Source organism: Hakea prostrata, chromosome 1, assembly GCF_041222555.1.
Source record: "Hakea prostrata isolate BN-2017 chromosome 1, UWA_Hpros_2, whole genome shotgun sequence".
Classification (NCBI taxonomy): domain Eukaryota; kingdom Viridiplantae; phylum Streptophyta; class Magnoliopsida; order Proteales; family Proteaceae; genus Hakea; species Hakea prostrata.
In genome coordinates, this window is record NC_142600.1 from 1410853 (window position 1) to 1436687 (window position 25835).

At 38.4% G+C, this 25835-nt stretch overlaps 1 protein-coding gene across 2 annotated transcripts; it reads left to right on the forward strand.

The window, feature by feature from the left end:
* The first annotated feature begins 269 nt into the window (after nucleotides 1-269).
* On the forward strand, nucleotides 270-24757 carry LOC149026509 (putative DEAD-box ATP-dependent RNA helicase 29). Of its 2 annotated transcripts, XM_089153892.1 has the most exons (12): nucleotides 270-627; nucleotides 846-1309; nucleotides 2276-3437; nucleotides 3655-3712; nucleotides 5179-5283; nucleotides 8169-8235; nucleotides 8503-8582; nucleotides 8832-8884; nucleotides 9930-10011; nucleotides 10102-10158; nucleotides 20839-20977; nucleotides 24009-24757. In XM_089153892.1, exons 2-12 carry the CDS (start codon nucleotides 931-933, stop codon nucleotides 24218-24220), a joined length of 2394 nt encoding a protein of 797 aa, XP_089010018.1. In that variant the 5' UTR covers nucleotides 270-627; nucleotides 846-930; the 3' UTR covers nucleotides 24221-24757. The 2 variants fall into 2 exon arrangements, with proteins under 2 accessions (XP_089010018.1, XP_089010014.1); XM_089153888.1 differs by having other exon boundaries at nucleotides 270-1309.
* The last annotated feature ends 1078 nt before the right edge of the window (nucleotides 24758-25835 follow it).

Consider the following 25835-nt stretch of genomic DNA (forward strand, 5'->3'; position numbering starts at 1 on the left):
CTTGAGTTGCCGAGTTTTCAACCGAAACTACACTTAAGGGCATTGTTGTCTAAAGAGGGGAAAAATTTTAAAACCTAATGAGAATTGAGAAAAAATGAGTCTCTCGATTTCCATTACCGTCTCCACTACTAAGTGGAATTTTATTTGTGGCACCTGCTGACGGCTCTGATTGAACGACGTCATCGAAATGGGAATCACCAATTAAGATTTAAACAATGAGGTGTTATTGTAAATATTGATTTCTTTTCACACACTTTAATCTCTTAAAATTTTCATAATTTACAACAACAGGTCTCCCATTCACCCGATACCCAAACCCTCTCTCTCTCATTCACTCGTAACCCTCGAATGCTTGTGAACTCCACTTTGTTGGAGCTGCTGTTCCCTTCCTGAAAGGAACAGTTCCGTGTAAAGATAATCGGAGGCGAACCCAACCCTTTTGCCTCTTTTTTATACCATCGAGAAAACCTTTCTCCGCTTTAACATGCGGGTTGCTCTTGATAAAGGGAGAAGGAACGTGGAAAGACAAACAGAGGAGTCATGAGGAATTTGAAGTTCAATGAAGCTCCCAAATCTGATTCCACAACCAAGCAGAAGGAGCGTCACATCGTTACCTGGACCCAAGAGGTTTGTTCTTCCTTCATTTTATCGGGTGAATGAGGGACCTGTTATTGTAAATTAAGAAAACTTTAAGGATTAAAGTGTGAGAAAAAAATCAATATTTACAATAATTGTTTAAATCTCAATCGTTGATTCCCATTTCGATGATGTGGCTCAATCAGAGCTGTCGGCGGCTGCTACCGCAAAAAAAAAATTCCCTACTAAGCAAGCCCTGAACCACACAGGTTCTTTCGTGATTTCGTCATAGCTCTCAGGTAACTCCACTAGTGTTGGCAGCTTTTTACTCTGGTTTCGATTGAAGGAGAGATCATGGTGGAGGAGGAAGAAAATATTCATGTAAGCTCCAAAGCAGAACTGAAAAGAAGGGAGAAGCAGAAGAAGAAAGCAAAGTCTGGGGGATTCGAGTCTCTCGGTCTAAGCCCTAATGTCTTCGGAGGTATCAAACGCAAGGGTTATAGAGTTCCCACACCCATACAGCGGAAGACCATGCCACTCATACTGGCTGGTGTAGATGTTGTTGCCATGGCCCGAACTGGCTCTGGTAAGACTGCTGCTTTCCTTGTGCCAATGCTTGAGCGGTTGAAGCAACATGTTCCTCAAGGTGGGGTTAGGGCTCTCATTCTTTCTCCCACTAGAGACTTGGCACTTCAGACTTTAAAGTTCACCAAGGAACTTGGTCGATTTACAGGTTTGTTATCGAGACTGTTCAGTTGTTCTTTGCAAAACACTCTGTTTAGTGATTTTTTCTAAGCTACTTTTCTATTGAATTTGCTTGCATAAACTCCTGTAAAACCTCATATGCTGTATAAACAGACCTTGCTTGTAAGAACTCCTGGAAAACCTAATATGTTGTATGAACAGAACTTGTTTGTCAAGACTCTTGGAATACCTGATAATGCTGTATAAACAGAACTTGCTTGTGAAACCTCTTAGAAAACCTAATATACTGTATAAAGTTTCATATGGATGCGGTTTTCATATGGTTTAAGAATAATATAAGCCATGTATCAACTCAAGGGGAAAGAAACTAGTGGAGAATGTAATGTTCTGCACTTAACTTCCATTCAACTCTGTGATAGTTGAAATCTCACGAGTCTAACAATACGTTCAAAAACATAATTTCTAGATGCACATATTCATTAATCCTGTGTGCCACTGTGGGATCATTCACTCAGCTAATTTGGACAGAAGTTGCCTGACAACACTTGCAATTTCCTGCTTTTTGGTTGACAAAATTTGTTTTTTCTTTGGGGATTCTATAACACTTTTGTAGCAAGAAGTCCCATTTTGCAGATGATTTAGTTTAGGAAGTAGTGTAATTGCTGGATATCAGCAATCATTCATTTTTGTGTCTCGGGTAGCATATTCTTTATAATCTGGGTTGTCCTAGAAAAGCACTATTACTTTTCTTAAATGTGTGCTGAAACTGAAAAGCTTGCCAAATGTTCTCCTTATGTCACTCTGTATTATTAATACTTGTGAAAAACATAATTTTATTATATTGTTTTTTCTCCTCTTCATGTCTTGCTTGAAGCTTCTGTTTAATTTACTTCATATGTTTTGATTTCATTTTTTATAAAGGTACAATGACTATTTCCCTATAGGTAGTCTCAGTGGAAAATCATTCTAAAATTTGATTGTCTTCTTCACCCAGATCTGCGTAGTAGTTTATTGGTTGGCGGTGATAGCATGGAAAGCCAGTTTGAAGAATTAGCACAGAATCCTGATATCATTATCGCAACTCCTGGTAGGCTGATGCATCATTTGTCTGAGGTTGATGACATGTCCTTGCGTACTGTGGAATACGTGGTCTTTGATGAAGCTGACTCACTCTTTGGCATGGGCTTTGCGGAGCAGTTACATAAAATTCTTGAGCAGCTGAGTGAAACCCGTCAGACGTTGCTTTTCAGTGCAACATTACCCAGTGCTCTTGCTGAGTTTGCGAAAGCAGGATTGCGTGATCCTCAACTTGTAAGGCTTGATTTGGAGACAAGAATTAGCCCTGACCTGAAGCTTATGTTTTTTTCTCTACGGCAGGAAGAAAAAGCAGCTGCACTCTTGTATTTGATTAGGGAACATATCAGTTCTGATCAGCAGAGTTTGATTTTTGTCTCCACAAAGCATCATGTGGAGTTCCTGAATGTCCTTTTCAGAGAAGAGGGTATAGAGCCTTCTGTATGTTATGGTGATATGGATCAAGATGCTCGAAAAATGCATATATCAAAGTTTAGGGCTAGAAAGACAATGTTTCTAATTGTGACAGATGTTGCGGCCAGAGGTATTGATATCCCATTGCTTGATAATGTTATCAACTGGCACTTTTCTTCAAAGCCTAAACTTTTTGTCCATAGAGTGGGGAGAGCTGCTCGGGCAGGTCGGCCTGGAACAGCATTCTCTTTTATCACATCAGAAGATTTGCCTTACCTTTTAGACCTTCATCTCTTCCTCTCAAAGCCAGTTAGACCTGCTCCTACTGAGGAGGAGGTTCTTCAAGATATGGATAGGGTATTGTCTAAAATTGACCAAGCAGTGGCAAATGGTGAAACAGTTTATGGGCGTTTTCCCCAGACAGTAATAGATATTGTTTCCGATAGAGTTCGAGAAGTCATTGATTCATGCACAGAACTGGTTACTTTGCAAAAAGCTTGTAATAATGCGTTTCGCTTATATTCGAAGACAAAGCCCTTGCCCTCAAAGGAGTCTATTAGAAGAGCAAAGGTTCTGCCTCGTGAAGGACTGCATCCAATTTTTAAAAATGTTTTAGGAGGAAGTGAGTTGACAGCAATGGCCTTCTCAGAGCGCTTGAAAACTTTCAGGTCAGTGCTTTGTCAGCCAAAATATCTGGATGGTCTTTTTCATGACTATGCATTTTCTTTTCTAATATATAATGTATCTTTGGTAATATTACGATTGCTTTCCTTTTTTTCTTTTTTTTTTGGGGGGGGGGGGGGGTTGTTTGGTTTACAGCATTTGTGCAGTTATATTTTAACATAATAGCTAATGCATGATTATTTTATTGATGGTGTGTATTAGACCAAAGCAAACCATTTTGGAAGCAGAAGGTGAAGCTGCTAAATCCAAACACCTACAAGTAATTTTCTTTATTCTGTTTCTTGTACTGCAGAGATGCTATGGATGGTTTCTAATATATTGATGCCCATTTATAGTTGCTTATTTACTATTGGGTTATGTAGCTCTTTCTGGTACATACTTCAACTCTTTTGCTGTTTGGTTCATAGTACTGTTGCTGACAAAACCGTTGATGCATTTTCATGACTTCAAGTCTTATGATCTTTAATTATATCTGAAGTTAACTTATTTGGGGAGATATTCATCCACTTTCTAAAAGAAAAAGAAGAACAATAAGAGGAAAAGAGTTTTTTTGGATATGGTGGATAATTTTTTTAGTTCATCACCATTCGTTATGCTGAAGTACTCTTGTATCAAGGCATTCCCCTTCTCTTGGGAACAAATTAACCCTTTAAGTTTCCAAATAAAGGCTTTGTAGTATCCCTTTGTTTCTTGGGGTTGGAAAATAATATAAAATTTTATTATATGAAAGTAACTAGATTCCTAAACCTTGTATATCTTATCCACTGACTTTGAAATAGGTCGTCTATGAAACAAAATTTTCTTTGTCGATACTAATTTGAAGTTATCAGTTATTGGTGAATTTGTAGGAGTAATGATAACCAACATATTCAGACTTCTAAAACACTTCCAGATACAAAATTGTGTATCAAATGCACTCCTTAACATAGATATTAATACTGAAATGCCTATATAGGGTTTGGTGTCTCTTTATTTTAGTTATGCTCTATATTCTAGATGAGTTAGTTCAATTTGTTTTGGACTGGACCATAGAAACTGTGCATACACCAAACCCTTTGAAATAATCAAGAAGTGATACTTCTGTGGTTCCTTCCATGTGCCCAGTGAGAGTAAAAGGTATTGAGTTATTGAGAAGTAAGAAATATTCAAGAAGTGTTTCCCATACAGAGGATTATCTATAATGAGTCTCCTAGTGTCCTATACCAAGCTGCCTCACACAAAAGTATTAATTTTAGATTGGAGCATGGGTTAGCAAATGTTATGAAGGGATGAGCTAAAACATAATTACTTTTTCATGGAAATTTTGAAGACAAGAATCTAGCCCCGTGGTTGATGCTCAAAATGTTAGCATGCCTTCACCGGTGCAACTCTTTTGATACCACATTTGACTGCTTTGAAATAGGCTTCTAGAATCTGAAAGCAGTAGTATGTCTTTGTATATACTTTGTTCCCACATTAGGAGGAAATGAGAATACTGTACTTACAAATGGGTGAAAAGCTCATGTTCTCAGCTCATCACATTTATAGACTTTAATCTGTGTGAATAATTGGGTCCCAAATAATATGGGAGCCCCTTCTTTTGCTGATTTCCATTTTGAGGGCATTCTTTTCCCCATTCATTAATTTTATATTACAATTATACTCCAAATTGTGCGTTATGTGTGATCTTTACATTAATTTTATTTGTCCTGCCTCTTATACTATCATTCTCATATGCATTTGCAGGGTCCTGCCAGCCAATGGGTTGATGTTATGAAGAAGAAAAGATCTGTTCATGAAGGAATCATCAATTTGGTTCATCACCAACGATCTATCAATCAAGCCCCAAAGGTAGATTTTTCCATGCATCCTGCAGTAGTCCATACCTTAAACTTTTCAGTGCTCGGGTTTGGTAGTTGGTTAACCCTTTCTAGCTGAAGCTAAGCTTCTGTGTCTACTTGTCCACAATTTTAGCCCATCAGGCCTGCCATGTGGCTCCATTTTTCTAGGTTGTGTCAATTTGAGATTGGATCCTATATATGCTGAGTTCCCTTCCCCTTCCGCCCCTTCTGCCCCTTCTCATTGCTTATCTTCTTTATAGTTTTGTCTTAATTTTTTCCACAATTTTATGTTCTGGGTAAGCTGCTTTTCACTGACACTAAATCTCGTGGTTAGCTATACTTGAATATCATCAGGAAAGAGGGTTTTCCAGAGAGCTTGCCTAGGGTGTTAAGTTCAATTTCAGTGTTTGTTTTGCCTCATTTTTTGTTCACTCTATTTGTAAGCCTAACTTCAAATGCAACAGGAGAACTTTGGACTATGCTAGTTATCTAACTTACGTTCCTATCTGCAGTTCCATACAAATGGCTTACTGGTTCTTTTGCTTGTCGGTAGCCTCCATAGGATTTAGGGCTAGTAACCAAGGTCTGTCAAAGAACCAATGATGGGGACATGACACCAATCACACCCATCACTCATTATTACAAGAGGTGGAGGTGGCGGAACCTTTCTTTGTGGTTCGGCTACTAGAAAGGGTCATCTGGACCCTTGGGACCGTAGTCCACACCACATTTTTTTAGTATTAAATTATTTATTAGTATTGGTATTATAGAGTCATTTTTGTAGGGGTAGTTCAGGGTCTTCTTGGTTTTCTTCTAATAGTTTGGAGTTATAAGATTTTATTTGTTTCCTTTATGTTATTGGGGTGTTTTTGGAATTTTTTTTTCTTTTAGATATGTAACCACCTGCAAGGGCACGATGATGATGAATTAGAGAAAAAGAAAAAGAAAAACCAGAGGCAGCTTGAAGACTTCTGCCAGCCTCTCTCCTCTCCTCATGTGGAGCCTTCCTCCTCCTCTCTAGGTAAGCTTTCTTCCCTCCTTTCACCCTTATTTCGCACTACAAAAATTCCCTTCCCCTTCCTCTCCAAAGGTCTACTGTTTTTTCCCTTAAAGAAGCCTTCTTCTCTTACCTGGGAATTTTTTTTTCTGTTCTCTCTAGGATCTCACAATGGATAAAATTTCTTCTCTTCTCGCTACTTCTTTTGCTTCTGAAAATTCTATTCTCACCTTTTCTTCTAGAGTCAACAGTTCTTGTTGCCTAAATTTCCCTTTCTTTAGCCCATTCTGTTTCTTTTCTTCCTTATTTCACGGCAGTCCTTCTGCCTATAGTTCTATACTCTCTTACTATAGGTATCGACAGTCCCCCATCCCTATTGTCTCTTCTTGTTTTCTACATCTCCTTCTCCTCTGCTAGTTATGCCGTGTTCTTAGCCCCTGTTTGGTGATTGGTTTCGTGTTAGTTGCGTTGAGATTAGGTTTCATGCTTTGAATGTAATACTCATTCCCTCATTAAATTGAATTTTCTGGTTTTGCACTGAACACTTACTGTCAGGATCGAGTGACTCAATAGTTGGGTTAGCTTGAAACATGTGCCGAATATGAAGTATGGTGTATAGGGATGATGTCTCCAGTCTTGGATGAATTTTATGGTGGGATTGCCCAATAGCTAAAATTGAAGCTATGGTTTCTTGAAAAGTCTATTTCTAGAAAGAAGTTGGAATTATGGTATTAGATGGTGGCATAGACTCCAAAGGTGGATGGGTTGTGCCACCTATGGAAGGGACCATCGGATAATCTTGGAGAATTGAATGGCTGGATTGATCAATTAATGGAGTTGCAGTTTCTCTCTTGAAAGTTGATTAGGGACTCTTGGGAATTCAAGAACAATAAAATTAATTGGGGATGGGGGTGGGATGGGATGTTGGATCTCCTTACCAGGTTTCAGTCTTCCAATGGCAGCAATCTTGTAGGGCAATCTTCAATCAGAGGCTGATTCCACAGCCAAAACTGGAATTATTTTTGTGAGCACCTAATGACGCAATCCTTCTTGACGTGACACTAGGGAAACGAGACTTGGACCTTAAATTCTGAGCAGAATCAGCAATCTGGACTTGAAATACCAGAAGCGCAGTAATCTAGGCTTTAAACGCTAGAAAGCAGTCTCTCACAGAGAAGGAAGACAGCAGCCAAGCTTGCTGCAGAATTTGATAATCTCAAGTCTAATTTTACTCAATCCAATCTTGGGAGCATTAGCAAGGGCTGTGTTAGCCTCTAGGACAAAGTCCTGATTGCAACAGAACTTTGAAAAAAGAAATACCCGAAACAGGTCACGACTCTAGTTATTTGCAAGGGAGTGTGGAAATAAGATCTAAATGCCCTAACTTAGATTACCCAACATATAAACCTTATTACCAATTGGAACATGGTTCTTTAGAAAAAAAAAATGAAACAGAAAAGAATGAGAATAAACAAAGTAGGTTGTTTCTATTCTAAATACTTCCAGTCATTTTTTTCTTCTGGTGGGATCTAGTGTTAGTCAACATGTTTTGCTTAACAATATCTATAGAACTGGCTGCTATTGATGTTATGTTCAGCTTCTCATGTACCACTTTTAGTTTTGTTGTTCATAATGAAGATTTATCCATTATCTGTACTGTTCACAGTTTCTAACCTCTCTTTTTTCTCCATCTTTATACTCAAGTACTGAGTTATTATTGTGTTAATATAATAAATACTACCACATTATCACAGTTAAGTAATAATTAGTGTATCATTAAGATGCAGGGTAAAATATGTTCTGCGTTGGTATAGGATTTAACTTGGTTTTCTAAATCCCTGCCCCCCTCTTATGTGGATCTTAACAAACTCTTTGCTGTCACACACTACTCAATGCAGGAAGGTCAACCTGAAAGCCCTTTTTCAGTGGAGGAGAAAACAGCTTCAAAAGACAAGGAGAAAAAAGGTTTTGCCATCCCCCAGACAACATTTTTTTTGCGATGGTTTCCATTACATTGGTCATATTGTCATCTTAATGTGCTTGCTGGTGGATTTCCATTCATTCTAATGTTGTTGACTCTTACTTCTTGATGACTTAAGCATGCTCTGTGAAATGATACTGTGTTGTCGCTCTCTTCCCCATCGATCTCTCTTTTGAAGCTCAAAGATGCCTATGTGATCAAACCTTGTCTTGTTTCCTGATTCTCTCCTTACAATGTTTTTGTATCCTTAGATGATCGGGGCTCTAAAAGAAAGGCAAATAATAGCTTTAAAGATGAGGAGTACTACATTAGTTCAATACCTACAAATCAAGTAGGTTCATCATCCTTCATTTTTTCTACATAATGAACCTTTTTAATTATGCCTGTATTACATGATGGATTTCTTGTCTTGTCTATGGCCATTAACCACAATTACGTGTTTTGTTGACTACATTTTTAGGTGCAATTTTGTATATCTCAGCTTCTTCTTAACCTGTCCTTTAAGTAGACCTTCTGTTTTGCCATTCTGAAGAATTTGGTGAGGTTAATATAAGTAGTTATGTTCTGTTTTTGCTTTCAGCATCTGGAGGCAGGACTGTCAGTAAGAGCTAACCAGGGTTTTGTATCAAGCAGGTAAAAGATAAATTCTAGACCTTGTTCCCACTTTACTGGTTGTCTACATGAATTCTGTTTCATTCTCACTCTTTCTATTCTACCACTTCGTGTTTTGGATTTAATCACCTCGTTTCTTTTACTCAGAAGCTAATAAGAGTCTGAAGGAATAAAATGAAAATTAATCCAACAATTTAAGATGGTTAGTGTTGTAATTGCTTGGTTATTTCTAGAAGTGAGGGCAGGTGTCCATAAAGGTAAAGTTGGGCCTCTTTTTCGTACTTTAAAATTTTGGTTTGATAGGTTTAGTTGGCTCTTATGGGGGATAGTTTGATGGTAACATAGTTCTGATTTCTTAGGTTTGGTGGGTTGTGTTTTTAGTGTTTTGTGCTTTGTCATCAAAAACTTATTCAAGCTAATAACATGATCTTGTGGGTGTATGGTTAGAAGTAGAAATACAAAAAAGTTCTATATACTCTTCCGATATAGGATTGTTGTAGGGATGTGTTCCCAGGGTAATAGTTTGTAGACACTCTTGTTTAGTCTATGCCACATTTAGTGTATCCACTTGAAGTTCAATTTACTAATTATTACTTGGTGGTGGATTACATGGTGCCTGTTTGCCTGCTGTTTATCTTGAACTCAATCACATAGGTGCTGTTTCCACCTTACATTAGAGAGTCAGAATCTGAAGGTGATTTGTTCAAGTTTCGGTGAATGTTCATTTCGTGTAGGTTTTTGACAAGCTTAATTCATATGTGGCAGTGCTTCAGTTTTACTTACACTTGCAGTTGTAAAAAATATGGGTACGGAAACTTGATGAATGCTATTTCAAGATCAGTCAGTTATGTAGTATATGTAATTGTCTAGTTGACAATTTGGGAGGCCAGGATTCTTTAACGTAACATTACTGCTTTTAATACAGCATTTAGGACATGGAGTTTGTGATTGAGGGGCATACTTTATTATTAATCTGCTCACCTTCTGTGTCTGATATTCCTCTGATTGAAAAAACTAAGTTTTGTTTCCGAAAATTGGCATCTACTGATTCCATCTATATCCATAGGCTGGAATCTGCTGTCCTTGATTTAGTTGCAGATGATGATGGTGGAATGCAGAAACAAAGATCTGTGTATCATTGGGATAAGGTATTTTCGAGAATCAATTAATCACGTTTATTTCCAAAATGCTTTTTTATTTGGATTTTGTCTTAAATCATTATTTTGTGTTGATTACAGAGGGGTAAGAAGTACATTAAGTTAAACAACGGTGAACATGTGACAGCTAGTGGAAAGGTATGATGTCGAAATCCTATTTCGTTCATTTATTCTAGATTTATTTGTCGAGTGCAGAAGAATGAGAAGGTGCAATGTAATTTGAAATGGAACAACATAGCCTCATGAGGAACTATTCTTCTGATGCAGTTGCATTAGACTAGTTGATCTTTATGGTTGTGAGAACTTGCTGAGATCTCGGTAATATCTCAAATTTTTAGGGGATTCTGAGATGAGATGTCCTGTGGGTTAATGTATCAGTAGGTTTCTTGGATATCCCGCCGAGATCTCCCCGCATCTTGGAATTTTATTGTAAATGTATTCTTCCCAACCAAGTCTGGCTTTGATTTGAACACAAAAATGTACAACTCTGTAGTGTCATTGACGTAACCAGCCCCCCAGCCGAAATCTGTCCAGGGGTATTTTGGTCATTTTGACAGACTAAAGGTGTCTTGGGTCTGGGTTCTATTGAGTGCAGTGTGTTGTCTGGACCCTAGATCTATTTTTATTTTATTTTTCTGATTATTATATTGCAAAATATTTGAGAGTCCTTGTGTAGGTGAGATTCCTAGTTTGGTCGGGATCCTACAATTTGAGTCCACTTTAATCTCCTTGGCTATGTAATTTTGAAGTCGAATTGAATTCACATGAGTTTGGAGGAAATCTAGGTTGTGGTCTTTTTGGGAAGGTCACCATGGGCGGAGATTCCCAAGTGTTGGCCCCCCCCCCCCCCAAAAAAAAAAAAAAAAAAAAAAAACCAGGCGCAGCTTTTTTAAATTCTCTTAATCCCTTTATTTTTCCTTTGTTTTTCTCTTTCCATGTGTGAAATATCATTATTTGGTTCCCCAATATTGGGAATTAGTTCTTAAGGGTAAAGATAATGGGTAAAAAAATCATTCTCAATAATTATCCAAGGTTTACAATTAAAACCCTTTTTTTAAGGAAGAAATAGTTAAACCCGATTAGAAACTAACTCATGAATGCCTAAACTTTCTCCCTAAAATTTTGATCTATCCTAATAAAAATTCCAATCTAAGTGTTAAACTACCTAAGGGCCTGTTTGGTTACATGAATCTAGAGATTTCAAATCTCTGGATTCACAAATGGGAGATTTATACCTGTTTGGTTGTGTGAATCCCTGGATTCATGAAATCTAGAGATTCACATTTTTGTACTAAAAACGTGAATCTATGGATTTATGGGTATAAGTTGAAATCCAGAGATTTCACCCCTACTATAAAAGCATTAAATATTTGAACCATGATTCCATAAATGTTTTTTTATGATGAATTTATAGATTTCATTCAAAAAATTCAGGCTAACCAAACAATTAATTTTATGAACCATGACTCCATAAATTTGGAATCTCCAGACTCAAGTAACCAAACAGGCCCTAAAGTATTCTTTTTAAGTTTTTTTTCTCAATAATTTACTCCTAAAATTTAGCAACCACTATTCATTATTTTTTAAAGTTTTTGAACTTTAACAAATCTACTTGTACAATTTTAGTCCTAATGCTTTATTTCGATGTATTTTTAATGTTTTACCTATAATTGTGTTACCAATATTTTAGTCCTAATAATTTACCTGGATTTTTAATTTGTGGGCCCCAAACACTGTGTCTGAATATGATAAAATAATTCAGAGGTGGGACCTCCGGTGTGGGAATTTGAGAGCTAACTTCTGCAAGTGTTCTTCAAATTACAGCAGCCATTCAACACAAACTGTAGCTTTCTTCCTCTACAAGACAGACATTCCCCAATCCTACCCATCCTTCCCTACCCGTAGCCACCCTCCCAAACCCTAAAATCATAATCCTAATGCTTCTGTCACCCTTTTTCTATTTTTCTAGATTTTTTCTGCAATTTTTAGACTTCTTATTCCTGAATTTCAAGGTCAAATCTATGGAAATCTAACTGTTAGATCTGTCCCCAACTTTACAAACATCATTGCCTTAACCCTAATGGCCTTCTTTCCTCCCAATTTCATCCCACTCATACCAAATCAAACCCTAGTCTAACCCTAATCCCAGTTTCACCAAACCTCTCATAACTTCAACCCTCACAAATCTCGTAAGTCCTTTTAGAATTATCTTCCCCTACACCTTCTCTGCCCTGCAAAATCCTAACCCTAACCAAGTGATGTGAACCCGATTTTAGGGTTAGGGTTTGTTGGATGGATTCCCTAAAATTAAGGGTTCGTCCAGTATTACCTTCTTTTGAACCAGCAAATAATAATACCGGTGGGAAAGGATGGGGATCTAGGGTCTTGATGATGATTAATGATAAATATTACTGTAATTTTAGGCTCCAATGGGGGTAATTGAGACACCCAAATATTTAAGGGTAAAGTTATTGATTAGTGGGTAGCTGGAACGGAGTCCTAGATGGTAAAGAAAAGGACTGGGACGTTTGTGGAATCTCTAAAGAATTTATGGGAGGGTCCTAGGAGGGGTTAGGGTTTTATTAAAATTATTTGGGAAGGGAAGGTAACCTTGCGATTGGGTATTTTAAAGGTTTTGGACACCCAAAAGGGGGAATGGGAGTGGAATACTTTTAGTTAAATAATTTGGAGATGGATGGAAAAGATGTGGGCTGTCATAGGGTGACCTAAAATTATCTGGGGAAGTGTAGAAAGTCTGCGGTAAGGTAGAAAAGGGAAGGGAAGCTTGCGATTCGGGGATTTTGGGGAGGGGGTGTTTTTCTTGTGGTCTTCTTTCTTTTCCTTTCTTTCTTCCTTTTTATTATTATTATTTTTTTTTTCTTCTTGTAATTCTGCAGCAAGAAACAGAAAAAAAATAAAATAAATAAAGAAACAGAAAAAGGAAAAAGAAAGGTATCTCAAGGGAGAGAAGGGGAAGGGGGGGTCTTTCTTGCTCCTGCAAGATTCAGAAGGGGCTGGGGGAGGCTTGCGCAAGGAGGGGAGGTTGAAAGGGGTTCTTGATAGAATCACAGGATAGGGGAGGGGTTCTTGGTTGCTGTACTGAACTTGTTTAGGGCTGGATTGCTGCTGAAGTTGTGAAAGAATGCTGGAGTTCGGAAGAGGAGGGCTAGAATCTTGAAGATGAATTCTCAACTGTGCCCTCCTCAAGAAGGCCATGATCCCATGGGCTCAACTCAATTCCTTTATTCAATATTCTGACTTAAGTTTACACTGAAAAAACTAGGCTTATTTTTAGTCTTCCAAAGAATCCAATCTTATTGGGAATCCTTTACAGTTTAGGATCTCCCTTACAATTAATCTCAGCCATAAAATTAAGACTTCAATTTAGACTGAACAACTAATGGAATCTTCTTGAAGAGATGTTCCTCCTAAAACTCTAGGATTCCAACAGAAGGAAATGAACTCTTCTTGCAAATAAAAGACTGCATGAGTCCTTTATCGAAAGACTCCTAAGGACTCAATAACTCATCTTTAAATCAAACGAGAATTCTGAACTAATAAAGACTCTTAAAAAGAAAGAAACTAAGATTACTGAAAATTAATTCCAGCATTTATTTAGGGCTGCGATGGACCAAAATATCTCTCTTTGAGGGTTCACCCAGTCTTAGGTGCTCCAGTTTGGAGTGGCCTTGGGGCCCACGATAGGGTTTCGGGCGGCCCGGGGGGGAACCCTTTTTCACTTCACCGAGAGTCCTAAGCCAAGTAGGAAACTTAGTTTAAACTCCAATTGCTCCCCTATGTGGACATGAGTGGGAGATATCAATTCTTGCTGCAGCTTCTCTCGAACGAATGACATTTGAATTCAATGTGCTCAGTGCGCTCATGAAGCATGTGGTTTGATGCTGTAATAATAACCGCCTAGTTATCACACAATAGTTACATGGTGGACCCATCATAATAACCTAGCTCTTTAAGTAGTCGTCTAGCCACATTAGTTCACAAGTCATCTGTGCCAATGTGAGAAACTCTAATACATGGGAAGCTCATTATCAAAGCCTAGCTCTTTAGGTAGTTGTGTAACCTACATTCGTTCACACATCACCTGTGCCATTGTGTGAAACTCTGATTATGCACTTGAAATAGCAAGTAGCAACCACGGTTTGCTTCTTGCTCTTCCATGACACTAATTTCCTCCAAAAAAAAAAAGAAGTGCAATAAGTTCTGGTAGATTACCTATCAACTGGAAAACCTGCCTAATCAGCATATGAGAATCCTTCCACCCGCCTATGACCATGATCTGAATATAATACCTCCATGTCCAAGAGCACTCTTGAGATACCTTAGAATCCTCATAACTGCATCCCAAATGAATTATTGATGTAACCCCCAAATCAAGGGCTTGTCTTCAGGATCAATCTAAGTGAACCAGCAGTAAAGTTAGGGCTTCACAATCCTTCTGTTTAGGTATAGGGCTGATTTGATTGATTCTAGGTCTTGGGAATAAGGTCTATAGGGTTTGGGTATGGCATACGGTCTAGGATTTATTGATTTCCAGAACTGTACCTTGCTGTAAATTGAAATTCAGAACCTCCAAGGCTATGGTTTATGAAAATTAGGGTTTTCTTATTTTAGGGTTTCTGGGGGGTGGCTAGGGTTAGGGTTAAGGTTGAAGGTAAAGGAGGGGTTTGGGGTGAATTCTAAAAGGGAATAGTTTGTATGATCTAAGTGAAAGAAGGTTAGGGTTTCTAGGGTTTTGGTGAAGAAGGTAAAGTGCAGAATTTTCTAGGGTTTTGGGTAAGGGGAATACGCTAAGGTTGGGGTTGAAGGTTAGGGAAGGGGTGGGAGTGAATATGCTAGAAGGGATTGGGATTAGGTTAAGGGAAGAGGCCTAGGGTCTTAAACTAGGGCAAGGGAAAGCGTGATACTGCCGCAATGGAAAAGAGAGGGGAAAGGGGGACAAATGAGGGCTGTAATGGGGAATAGGCTTGGGGAATGAGAGGGGATTGGGAAAATAGGGTTAGGGGACGAGGGTATGGCTGTCACAGGCTAGGGGAGGGGAGAATAGAGTCTGCAATGAGATGGGAAATTTGGGTTTAGGAGAATTAGGGTTTGGGGATGGGGGAAGGGTTGCCGTAAACTTTGGGAGGGGGAAGAAGAGGGCTGCAAAGTGGAGAAGGAATAGAAGAATGGGGGGGGGGTGGGGATATGTACTTGTTAGGGAGAGAGGGTGTTGGTAACTTGCTGAAAATAAGAGCACCAAGAGCAGCCACAGGCTTTCTTCCTCAGAAGACCCCCGACTCCCCTATTTCACCTTCAATCTCAAGTTTTTCGATAATCAAATTGGTCCTCTTTACAAGCAAAGGGCTATATTTATATCCTTATATGAAGGATTCATACTAGGATTCAACATTAGAAAACAAGTCAAACTAGGACTTCTACTTGAACTAAAATTGGAAAGCAAAACAAACACGGACTCAACTAAATGAAAGTGCAAACATTTTGGGACTTTTAAGTGACTCACAAGGATTATTTTGCATCACCTGAGGGAGAGTGATGTAACCACGGACCTAGGGTTAGGGTTTAAGTTGCAATCTCCCTAGAAAGTGGCTGCCCAGGAGTTCCAGCAAAGGTAGGAAGGGGGTTTTTGGTCTTCTGAGGGGGTTTAGAACCTTTTGAAACCAACCTTCAGATCTGAATCCTCTTATACTTGGAATCACAGATTTGAAAATTTGAATTCTAAAGCTTCTAGGGTTCAGTTAGTGTTTGGGGGAGGGCAAGGGTTGGCTGTAATGCTTGGGCTGACCTTGGAATACTTTTTAGGTTTAGGATTTTTCTGGAATTTTCAAAATTCTTCAAATCTAGTTGAAGAAAATGAATTGCAGAAAATTTCTAAGTCCAGGAATTAGGGCTGCTTAAGGGAATCTAATGTTAGGAATGGTGCCTAGGTAACTCTATGACTGATGAGGGTATAATGATGGGTTTTGGGGCTGGGAATCAATGAGTCCTAAAGGGGTTGGGATTGGGTGCCGTAGGGAAGAAGGAAGAAAAGGGGAGGGGCTCCAGGGTTTAATGGAGGGGCTGGGAATGCTGGAGATCGATGGGGAAGGACCAGGAGAGATGCGATGGGTTTAGGGTGATTCCTAGGTCAGACAAGAGAGGGGAGGGCTGTGATGGGTGCATGAGGTAGGGTTTCTGGGTATGAGGAAAGTGGGGAAGGGCTCTGACTTAGTTGGGGAAGGCTTGGACTCGAGGATGGCTGCTGGAATTGATGTTTGATGCTTCAAAACTTAATAGGATGCTTGCTTGAATGTTGGAATTATCTCAGAAACAGTCTCAAGACAACTGCATGGTTCCCCTCAAAAGGAACCCTGCCACACTCAAGCAATTAGACGCTCAAAGTTTTTAATTCATCAAATCTCAAAATAACTTATAATGAGAAGGGTATTTGTAGCCTAAATCAAAGGACTCCGACTCAAGTGTGAGATCCCTTTTAATCTCAACCCTTGGATTGGGATCTCACACTTTTATCTTTAATTAATAATTTAATAGCACATGCTAATTAGATAACCTAGGACTTAAATTACCAACTTAACACCAAATTGGACTTCTTCAAAACACAACTTCAACTCACAATCAGACTTCAAACAAATCCAAATTGGATTTAGACTGGCTTACTTAAATTCTGAAATAAATCCTAATTTAATTTCATGAGTAAGTTGAGGGATAAAATGCCCAAACTACCCCTCCTGTAGGGTTCGGCTACTTCATGTTGGCTTCTTAGATCCCTGCTATGGGACCTACTTAGGTTTTCGGCCAGGGGGTTCTCGTGCTTACATCAGAGTGGAATGAAATGTTTAGCTTTTCTGCCCATGATTTAATTCATATTATTGAGCCCTATCTTTTACACCCCTTCTCAGTGACTCCATGCCCCTTCCTCTGCCTTCCATCTCTCCCCTCTCCCCTCTCCCCTTTCCTCTGTTTATGTCTCCAGAATTTATTGCACGCAAGGAACAGTCTGCCACCTCTAGTATGTTGGCTGATGGATTTATTGAGGCTGAGATGATTAGGGTGAAATCTGGCTGAAGTTGCAAGTGTGAAATGGATGTCACTGAGCTTCGTTCTCCGATCTGCTGTCTGGGAATCGTCTATGACACTGAGTGGATGTCTGAATACAGGATGGGTTGTTGAAGAGGTGACCGGTGAGAACTAGCATGTTGGATGGACTGCAACCTTACATTTCCATCGTCTGTTGATTCTTATCTGCGACACCAAAAACCTGGTCACCAATGGTTCTTCTCTCTCGCAATATGGTTATAAGAGGTCAGGTGAAGAAGATGAAACTGATGGAGAGTTGGGATCCTTCATGCATGGATATCAAGGTGGAGTGTAGCTCCTTGTCACCTCTGTCACATTGGGCACCTGATGTAGATTATAATCCATATATACCCATAGAGACAAGCCCCAAAACCAGTTCAACAAGATTGTGGGATGCAACTGCTGTGAGAGGCAGCCTGGTCTGATGATTTGGCGAGTTTTTGTTGGTCCAATGGAGCACCACATAGGGCAGTACTACCTCCAAATAGAAGTATGTTTGAAGTGCAAAAACATTGTTTACGTCACTGGTCGCGTAAACAGTGTCAGAGCCCCATGTTTGGTTTAGCGGAAATATTCCTAGAAAATTAATGGGGCCCAAGATGAGATTACTTGAAGATTCTGTTTTGGAAGATTTAGGAGCTTCATTTGATTTCTATATTAGTAGTTTATGCATTATTTGAATTATAAAGCCTAATATTTTCTAATTCTAGTTAGTTTTTATTTTCAGAAGATTCTATCGTCACTAGATATTAGGTCAATATTTTCTATTTTCAGTTCAGGATGATTCTGTCTCTTTTAAAGCTTTAGCCAAGCTACAACTAGGCCTTTTTCTTTGTAATGCAAGTTGATACTTAAGGAAATACTAAACTTACAGGCCATTGCCATTGCTTATGGAGTAAGCCATGTTCAGCAGCTCAGATAGCCATGCGTGAGAGACTTAGGGCTGAGATAGTGCATACCCTACCCCCACAATCCTCTAATCCTCTCCTTTCTCTGCTGCTGCTATTGTTCATCCCCAACAATTCATTAAGATCGAAATGAAGATTCAAGTCATCATCAGTTGATCACAAAGATTGCAGTTGCTGTTAATTATGACTGAAGGCTGTTGCTGCTCCTGCAATTGTATTGATCCTGGTTGCAATCAACCTCCCACTGGCTGTTACAGTTCGAGGTTGACTCTACAGTAGTGCGTTGCTGTTTTGCCCCTCCAATGCCATGCTTGCTGATGAACACATTTATGTGTGAAATCTTAGGGCATAAAGCATGCATTTTATACACTTAGAATGGAGTTACCTTGGGTTTTATGTTGTTTTTGCAGATTTTAGGACTTTTCAAGATTTAAGCAAATATTTGGAGTTTTGGGCTTGAATCATGCTATTTTACACGTCAAGAAGTCCATTCACATTCTCAAATGCGAAAATGGGCCTGATCTGGAACATGATGGGCTAGAGATGTGTGATTACGGGCCAACTCCGAAATATTGAAGAGATAAAGAAGGCAAATTTGATCTACGGCTGAGATTTTAAATCAAATCTACAGAGATATTATTGAGAGAGTCCAGATGGAAAAGAGTCCTTGCATACCTCAATATCTTATTTTCTATTTGGGATTTGATTAAAGAAAGAAAAAGAGGAAAAATAATTATATTCAGATAAGGATGAAGCAAAAATCCCGTTTTTGAATGCCTCTGTCCAGTTTCGATCAAACCCTTCATCGAATGGTCATCTGATGTCCGATCGTGCTGATTTTTGGAGGAGAGCTTCACGACTACTTAAACCTCAAATCCAACGGTGGGATTATGCATCTGATCTTTCTAAATCGGCGCGATTAGTACGTCAAAACCCTAATTGGATGAGTCAGATAGAAACCCTGAGTTTTATTCAAATTCAGCCGTGCTTCATATCTAATGTAAACTCTATAAAAGGAGAGCCTACTCCATCAAAGGAGAACGTGTCTTAGAGCTTAGTAGAAGCATTCTTTCTTCTCTCTTCAGTTTATTTATGTTTTCTCTAGTTTTCTTTGCTTGCAGTTGTGAGATTTTAAATTTCTAGATTCAATGTTTAGATTTAATTTTTATGTAATGCAATTCAAGTTCAAGTTCCAAGTTCAAGTTTCAAGTTTTTAGATTCGTTTCTCTCTGGGTCTAGCAATTGCAGATTTAGATCATTCTAGATCTAGATCTGGTTGTTAGGGTTGGTTGAGATTCGAATCATTTGTTCAATTCGCAAGTAAGTAATTTTTCTTTATTAATCTTCTCTCCTCCCATTCCCGCTTCTATCTACCCCTCTATATTCTTAATTTAGGATTTACTTTCAGCATTATCATTATTTATTGTTCTGCCTATTCATTCATAATCTCGGACCACATAACCGGAGCAAGCCTACGCTCGTGCCCCAGTGACGGGTGGTGTTGCATCTGCATTTTAGTTATTTCCTTTTCCTTTTATTGCTTTGTTTATTGCTTTGTTATTTACTTTCTGTTATTTACTTTCTGTTATTTACTTTCCGCCTATTCATTCATAATCTCGGACCACATAACCGGAGCAAGCCTACAGTCGTGCCTCTGCTTCCGGTGACGGGTGGTGTTGCATCTGCATTTTCCTGTCTTTTATTTATGCATTGATTGTGTTTAATTTATTGTTCGTTTCAATTCGATTGCATTAGATATATAGATTAGGATCGTTTAGTTTAGTTAATTAGTTAACAAAAAAATTGAATCATTCCACTCTCGCATTACTATTAAGAAGTTCAAATTCTAAGTGGCATATCTCCCTGAGATCGACCCGTTAGCTACACGATACCGTGCGCTTGCGGTTACTTTTAAAATTCACAAACACTTGCCTTGCCACCTTGATAACTAGGACTTGATATGCTAGAACCTCTCCCACTAGTGGAAGCACTTCTGAATTGTGAATAGATTCAGGAACCTACCTAATCAAATTCCAGTCTTGTAGGATTGGCCTTAAAGGATTCAATGAGAAGTAAAGAGCAGAGAGGGTGATGCACAAAGAGCTGGGGGAGAGGGGAGGTTAGAGGGGAAGCCAGGGTGGGAGAGGAAGAGCCAGGGAAGATGCTTCCCTCTAAGATTCTATTAGAGTTTAATTTACAAAATTTACCTTCCCATGTCAACCCCTTGAGCTAATATAGAAGGCTGAACAAAAATAGCTAACTTAACTAATACTCTTCTCATCATTTATAGTGATGAGTAAGAACCCTATAAAAATCATAATAAAAAAAATGTGGAAGATGCTTTCCCATTAAACTGCACCTTGAAAAAGCCACTGCATATTGCAAATCTATCACATTGTTGTTCTTCAAATTTTTTCTGGTGTATGGTAAGGCTTTGCTTTGCAGTTGACCTTATAGACCAATTTTTATCGTATTGATTGGTTACTTCCACAAGGCTACACTTGGTAACCAAGAAAAGAAAGGAAAATATAACTCTAAAGAATTTGAAATTTGAGGAGACATTTGTTATGTAGCCTAAATTTATCACAGAATTTTAGATGATTTTGAATTCTGCTAGTTCGAAGATTCTCATAATCTTGGTTGTTTCCTCCTTTCTTATTTATATTGAGTGGTCAGTTTTCCTTGGGCTACCCGATCATTTTGCTAATGAATAATTGTTCTAAAACCCAAGAACTTTCACAGGCTAGCTAGTCAATGTTTGCTAGTTTTCATGGGTTCTGACTTTTTTTCCTGCCCCCTTTAAAATTTTGTATAGGTAACGACTGAGGGGGGTGCTAAAGTGAAAGCCACCAAGACAGGTATATACAAGAAGTGGAAAGAAAGGTCACACAAGAAGATTTCTCTTAAAGGAACGAGTACTGAAGCTAGTTCCGGAGAGCCGAGTGGTTCAACAGGTGATGTTTGAAACGTTCTGTTGTTTGTTAAGCATTTCTTGATTGCTTTCAAGTTTATATACATGCGTAACAATTTACAGTTACAGTTAACCTTTCACAGTATTGAGAAGCCTCACTTACCATTAACCATAACACTGTCTATTTTGCTGTTAAAAAAAAATAATAATAAAGAAAAAGTTCGTACCTAGTGTACAATTCATCTGCGTATAGCAGGGTCTAAGAAGGATTCTATGCACACAGCCTTAACCCAAAGAGGATGTTTCGTGGATTTTAACCCATGACCAAGCCTTCAGAAATTGAGCACTTGAAGTCTCCAAGTTCTCTCTTGCAGTGTCCCCGTGAAATGGGTTATAGTTGGGAGAGTGGATATTATCCCTGGAGTTGACAGTATTGATGCTGATTTAGAAGGTAGATAAATAGGCCTAGGAACCTCAAGTCTCTCCCCTGCCTAATTGATGTAGATCCAGCACCATAGAAGGCTCTTTTTTCTTAGAAATCAACCTAGGGTTGATAGGCATTTTGGTTGGGTCTTTATTAGCTCCCCTTGTAATCGCTGAACTTAATGAAACTCAAACATGGGTTAATGAGTCGAGTACGGAAATTCTATACTTGGTTTACTAATTTATTCAATTTAAGTGAGGGTAATACGGTCTTTTTTCCATCTTATTTATGTAACGTGAGTAGCAGTTTTAGTTATTTTAGAGTTCCTTTTAAATAGGTGGGTGGTTTTGTTGTAGAAATCCTTAAAAAAGGTGGATGGTAGTTAGGTTAGGTAAGAGATCATCTTAGAGTTAGTTTAGGACTCTTTTATTTCTATTCAATCCAAAAATTACTTGTACGACTGTTCACCGATTTGAAAATAACTGCCTTCAGTGAAGAATAAAATACAGACTACTTAGTTAAGCAAATATTGTTTTGGAGCAAATTGTGGGATTAGAAGTTGGTCAGCGGCCTCTTGATTCTCCTTGGGTCTATTGGGTGGCCTCACCAATGATGACCAAGCAAGTTGGGGACTTGGGCAGGAGTGAATCACCTTTATCAGGAGCCATTAATCAGCGTTTTATTGGTTCACCAAGCAGGTCAATGAACTAGGCAGGGAATCTCCATCCTCCATTCTTCCTAAGGTCTTGGACATTTCTTTTATGCCTTATTTTCTGACTGTTTGTTACAGATGTGGATAAACCTCCATTAAACCTACATCTGCAGATTTTATGACTAAAACCTGATTAGTTTAAGGCCTTCTTTAGGGGAACAGAATCTCTATATTTTCCCGACATTCTCTTAAAATTTCAGCCCCATCCAAACCCTAGAAAACCATGGAGTCGTAGACCCTCTAAATTCCCCAACTGACTCCCTATATTTTAGAAGTCTTGGATTGAGGATGAAATTCAAATTAGTCCTCCTGTCCATATCAGTCCTAACATTGAAGTTACCCCCTCAAAAAGACCCCTTAAACTACTCCAAATAAAGCCCAAAGTGCTGTCCAAAAATAATCGGATCTGGTTATCTTTAGAGGATCTTGGTGTATTACAGCTTTGCTTGGTAACCCAATCAAGGGCTTCATCAGCAATCCAGCTAGATTTGTGTTTTATTCATGCAGGTGGAGGCTCTGCTTGTAACTGAACAGGGACTGTAAGGCCAAGACTTAAAACCTGCGGTTTTGAGAATTTTGAGATTCGACTTCATCTTTTTGAACTTGCTTCTAAACTGAACATGATGGATATAGACCTATGGTGTTTTCCTCATTTTGTCTGAATTTTGAGCACTTTCCAGTTCAATTTCGAAAACGACCAAATTGGGATTTAGGACAAAGTTGCATGCGTAAAATAAACCGTGTCTTTGTCACTAAAAGACAATAATTTTTAATTTAAAAAGAGAGTTGGGTAAACAAATCTGTAAACAATCTTGGCCCTTGCTCTCTATCATTGAAATGAAATTGCTGAAATTGAATCTGTATATCATTGACTTTCATTAGATTTAACTGTTGACATGGCTGTGCCTATGCTTTTAAATGCGTACTTTAAAGTTAGTGCAGGGTTAGTGGAATTTCCAGTCCCATTGAAATTGATAGGACTGGCGACATATCTACCACTGGGCAGGGTCATAGTTATGAGTTGTGAAACCCCTGGGTGTCCAAGCAGATTTGAGGGCCTAGGCAGCTGCCACTTTTATGGTAGTGAATGTCTTGTTTTTATTTATGCCAAATATCATTTTAAACAATGTTTTGAATCCAATTGAAATAGTTAAATCAATTTAAAAAAGGACAAAGTTGCTGGAGTTATTTCTCAAATAAAAAAATTCCTTCAATATTAAGATAGTAATGAAATGATTAAAAACTTAAAAACTAAAGAACTAACAGCATTGTTAAGTATGACTAATTTTGATGTATGTATAAAAATAACACGGCAGTTTAGGCTGTATTCACTGCACATTTGACTATATTTCTATGTGAATATAGGTTCTTCAATTGAAATTAAATTTAGGGGCAGTCTTGATTCTCTTGAATTTATTGGAAAGCGGCTGTTGTGTGAGAAATAAAATCATTTTGCTAGCCAAACTTCTCGAAGAACATTGTCATTTTTGTAGATTGAGAGAAATTTTATTGTTCAAAGTTAAAGAACATTCTTTCTAAGAACATTACAAACCAAATGTGAGACTCCGTATACCAGGAAAATGAGTAGTCTCAAGACCGGTAACCAAATGTATGCCTTATAGTTCCAATGGTTTGCTTCTTCAGTTGTGTTGTCTTCTATGTCTATGTTGATTTTTGATGGATTGATATGGCTTAATATTGACTTTTGCTGATTTGATGTGATTTAATATTGATTTTTTGATGAGCCGATGTTGCTTGATGTTAACATTTGATGACTTGATGTGGCTTAATATTCTTTTTTGATGATAAAATGTATATATTTTCTACCATACTAGATATTTTTAAAACAGAAAGGAAATATAAGAATAACAATGGTGTGCCTTGGTTAGTGAGTGAAGTTCAATAACAATATTTGTTGCATGCTTTCCTATTTTCCAGGGGATCAACGGATGCAAGGACATAATAGAAAGTTCAAAGGTGGGAAGAAGCATCATTCGTTGCCAAATGCTCATGTCCGTTCAGAATTAAAAAATCCTGAACAAATCCGAAAAGAAAGGCAAAAGAACGCTAGCAGAATGCTTCATGCCAAGAACAAATCTTTCAAGGGAAAAAAGTTTGGAAAAAATGCAAAAAGAGGAAAGGCGAAGTGAGAAAATTATGGGCGAATTCTGATCTATAGACCCGTTCAGGATTATAGCAAAGCAACAAAGAAGTTGGAGTTCAAGAGCTCCAAAAGAAGAGGCCCAAAAATTTTAGCTTTCCCTTTGGCCACCGTTCGGGTTTTATTTAAACATTGAGGAAGTTCATCATTTTGCCTAGGGACGAGAGTTGTGCCTGACAGAAACTTTAAGGTGGTTTTCTGGCAAGTGAATAATGGGCGGATTCGGTTGGTAAATCAAAGTCTTGAAGACCAAGCAAGCTATTTTACTCCATTTCATCCAAATATAAGTTCATATTTTCTGTGCCCCATTTTATATGAAGGAATTTTGAATTTACCGACACTTTGTGTTTGTGTTTCTATTCTATTAGCTTTGGTACTTGTTCTACAGAGCTTCAATATTTCAGGATGATGAAAAAAAGCAGAAAAGGGTGCTAAAAACAGAAGTGGTTTGTAAACTAGTTGGTAACAACCTTCCTTTCTTGGTGTAGTCCCCTGAAGGTGCCCCCCGGGGGGGGGGGGTTTGCACAGGTGTCACTTTTTAATTGAGGCTAAGGTTGCTCTTGCTGGATGCTGGATGCTTGCGTACTCCATGATCCCATATCATACGGATTATAGCTGGGAATCCTGGGTAGGCCTATGTTTAGCTGTTTGTTCCAGACCCAGTTTACTATGATGGTTAAAGACCTTAAAACAAACTTTTTAGTCTACCAAAGGTGATGTGGAGCTTATGTCCCTCATTTGTGAACCGACTGGAACATGATCAAGATCAGATGGAGCAATAACACAATTTTGGACGGCATATAGAACAGAATAGTAGGCAGCAACAAATGAGAATTTCCCAGGCTTAGCCGAGAACAAGATATAATATATTACTATTGTAGCAAGGTTGGTATAGATTATAGTAAAAAATAAGAGGGAAATTTAAGTTTCAACTATGTGAAAATGGGAAATTTATGTGGAAACTTGAGAAGTTTTGAGGAAGACGAGGATTTTTTCGTACAAGTTTCGACATCAAGTTTCGATAGGTTTGAGGGAGTGTTTTAGGGTGGAATTCTGCATTGGCACATGCATTTTACTAAAAAAATCAATATCAATGTAGAATTGACTGGGAAGTATACAATAAACTTAAATATATTTGAGTATATATAATTCAATATATGACTTCTAACTTCTAAGTTCGATTCAAAACATCAAATAAACTCAAAACACCAAATTCAAATACAATGTAACTAACAATTAAAAATAAAAGGGAAGTACAACTCACTAACCTAGTGCCTCGGTGGATTCATCCCATGACTTGAGTAGTACTGTGCCTGTGACATCCTCTCCTTTGACCATAGGATATAGACATCCCATGACATGTGATGTCTATGGTTGTCGAGGTAATCGAAAACTACAGCTCTATAGGTCTGGTCATCAACATGCGTAAGATATATATCCAATCTGAGGGAGTACAGAGTACGGATAGGGAAGTCCTGATTCCACCTCAGGGAGTAGGGGTTGGGGTTGCACGCTGAAGATTCTCTCCACAAACGTCTGTGCCCCCCAGTTAGCATCCACATAAGTTGCACCCTTGTGCACGTATATCGTCCTCTTGTCAGACG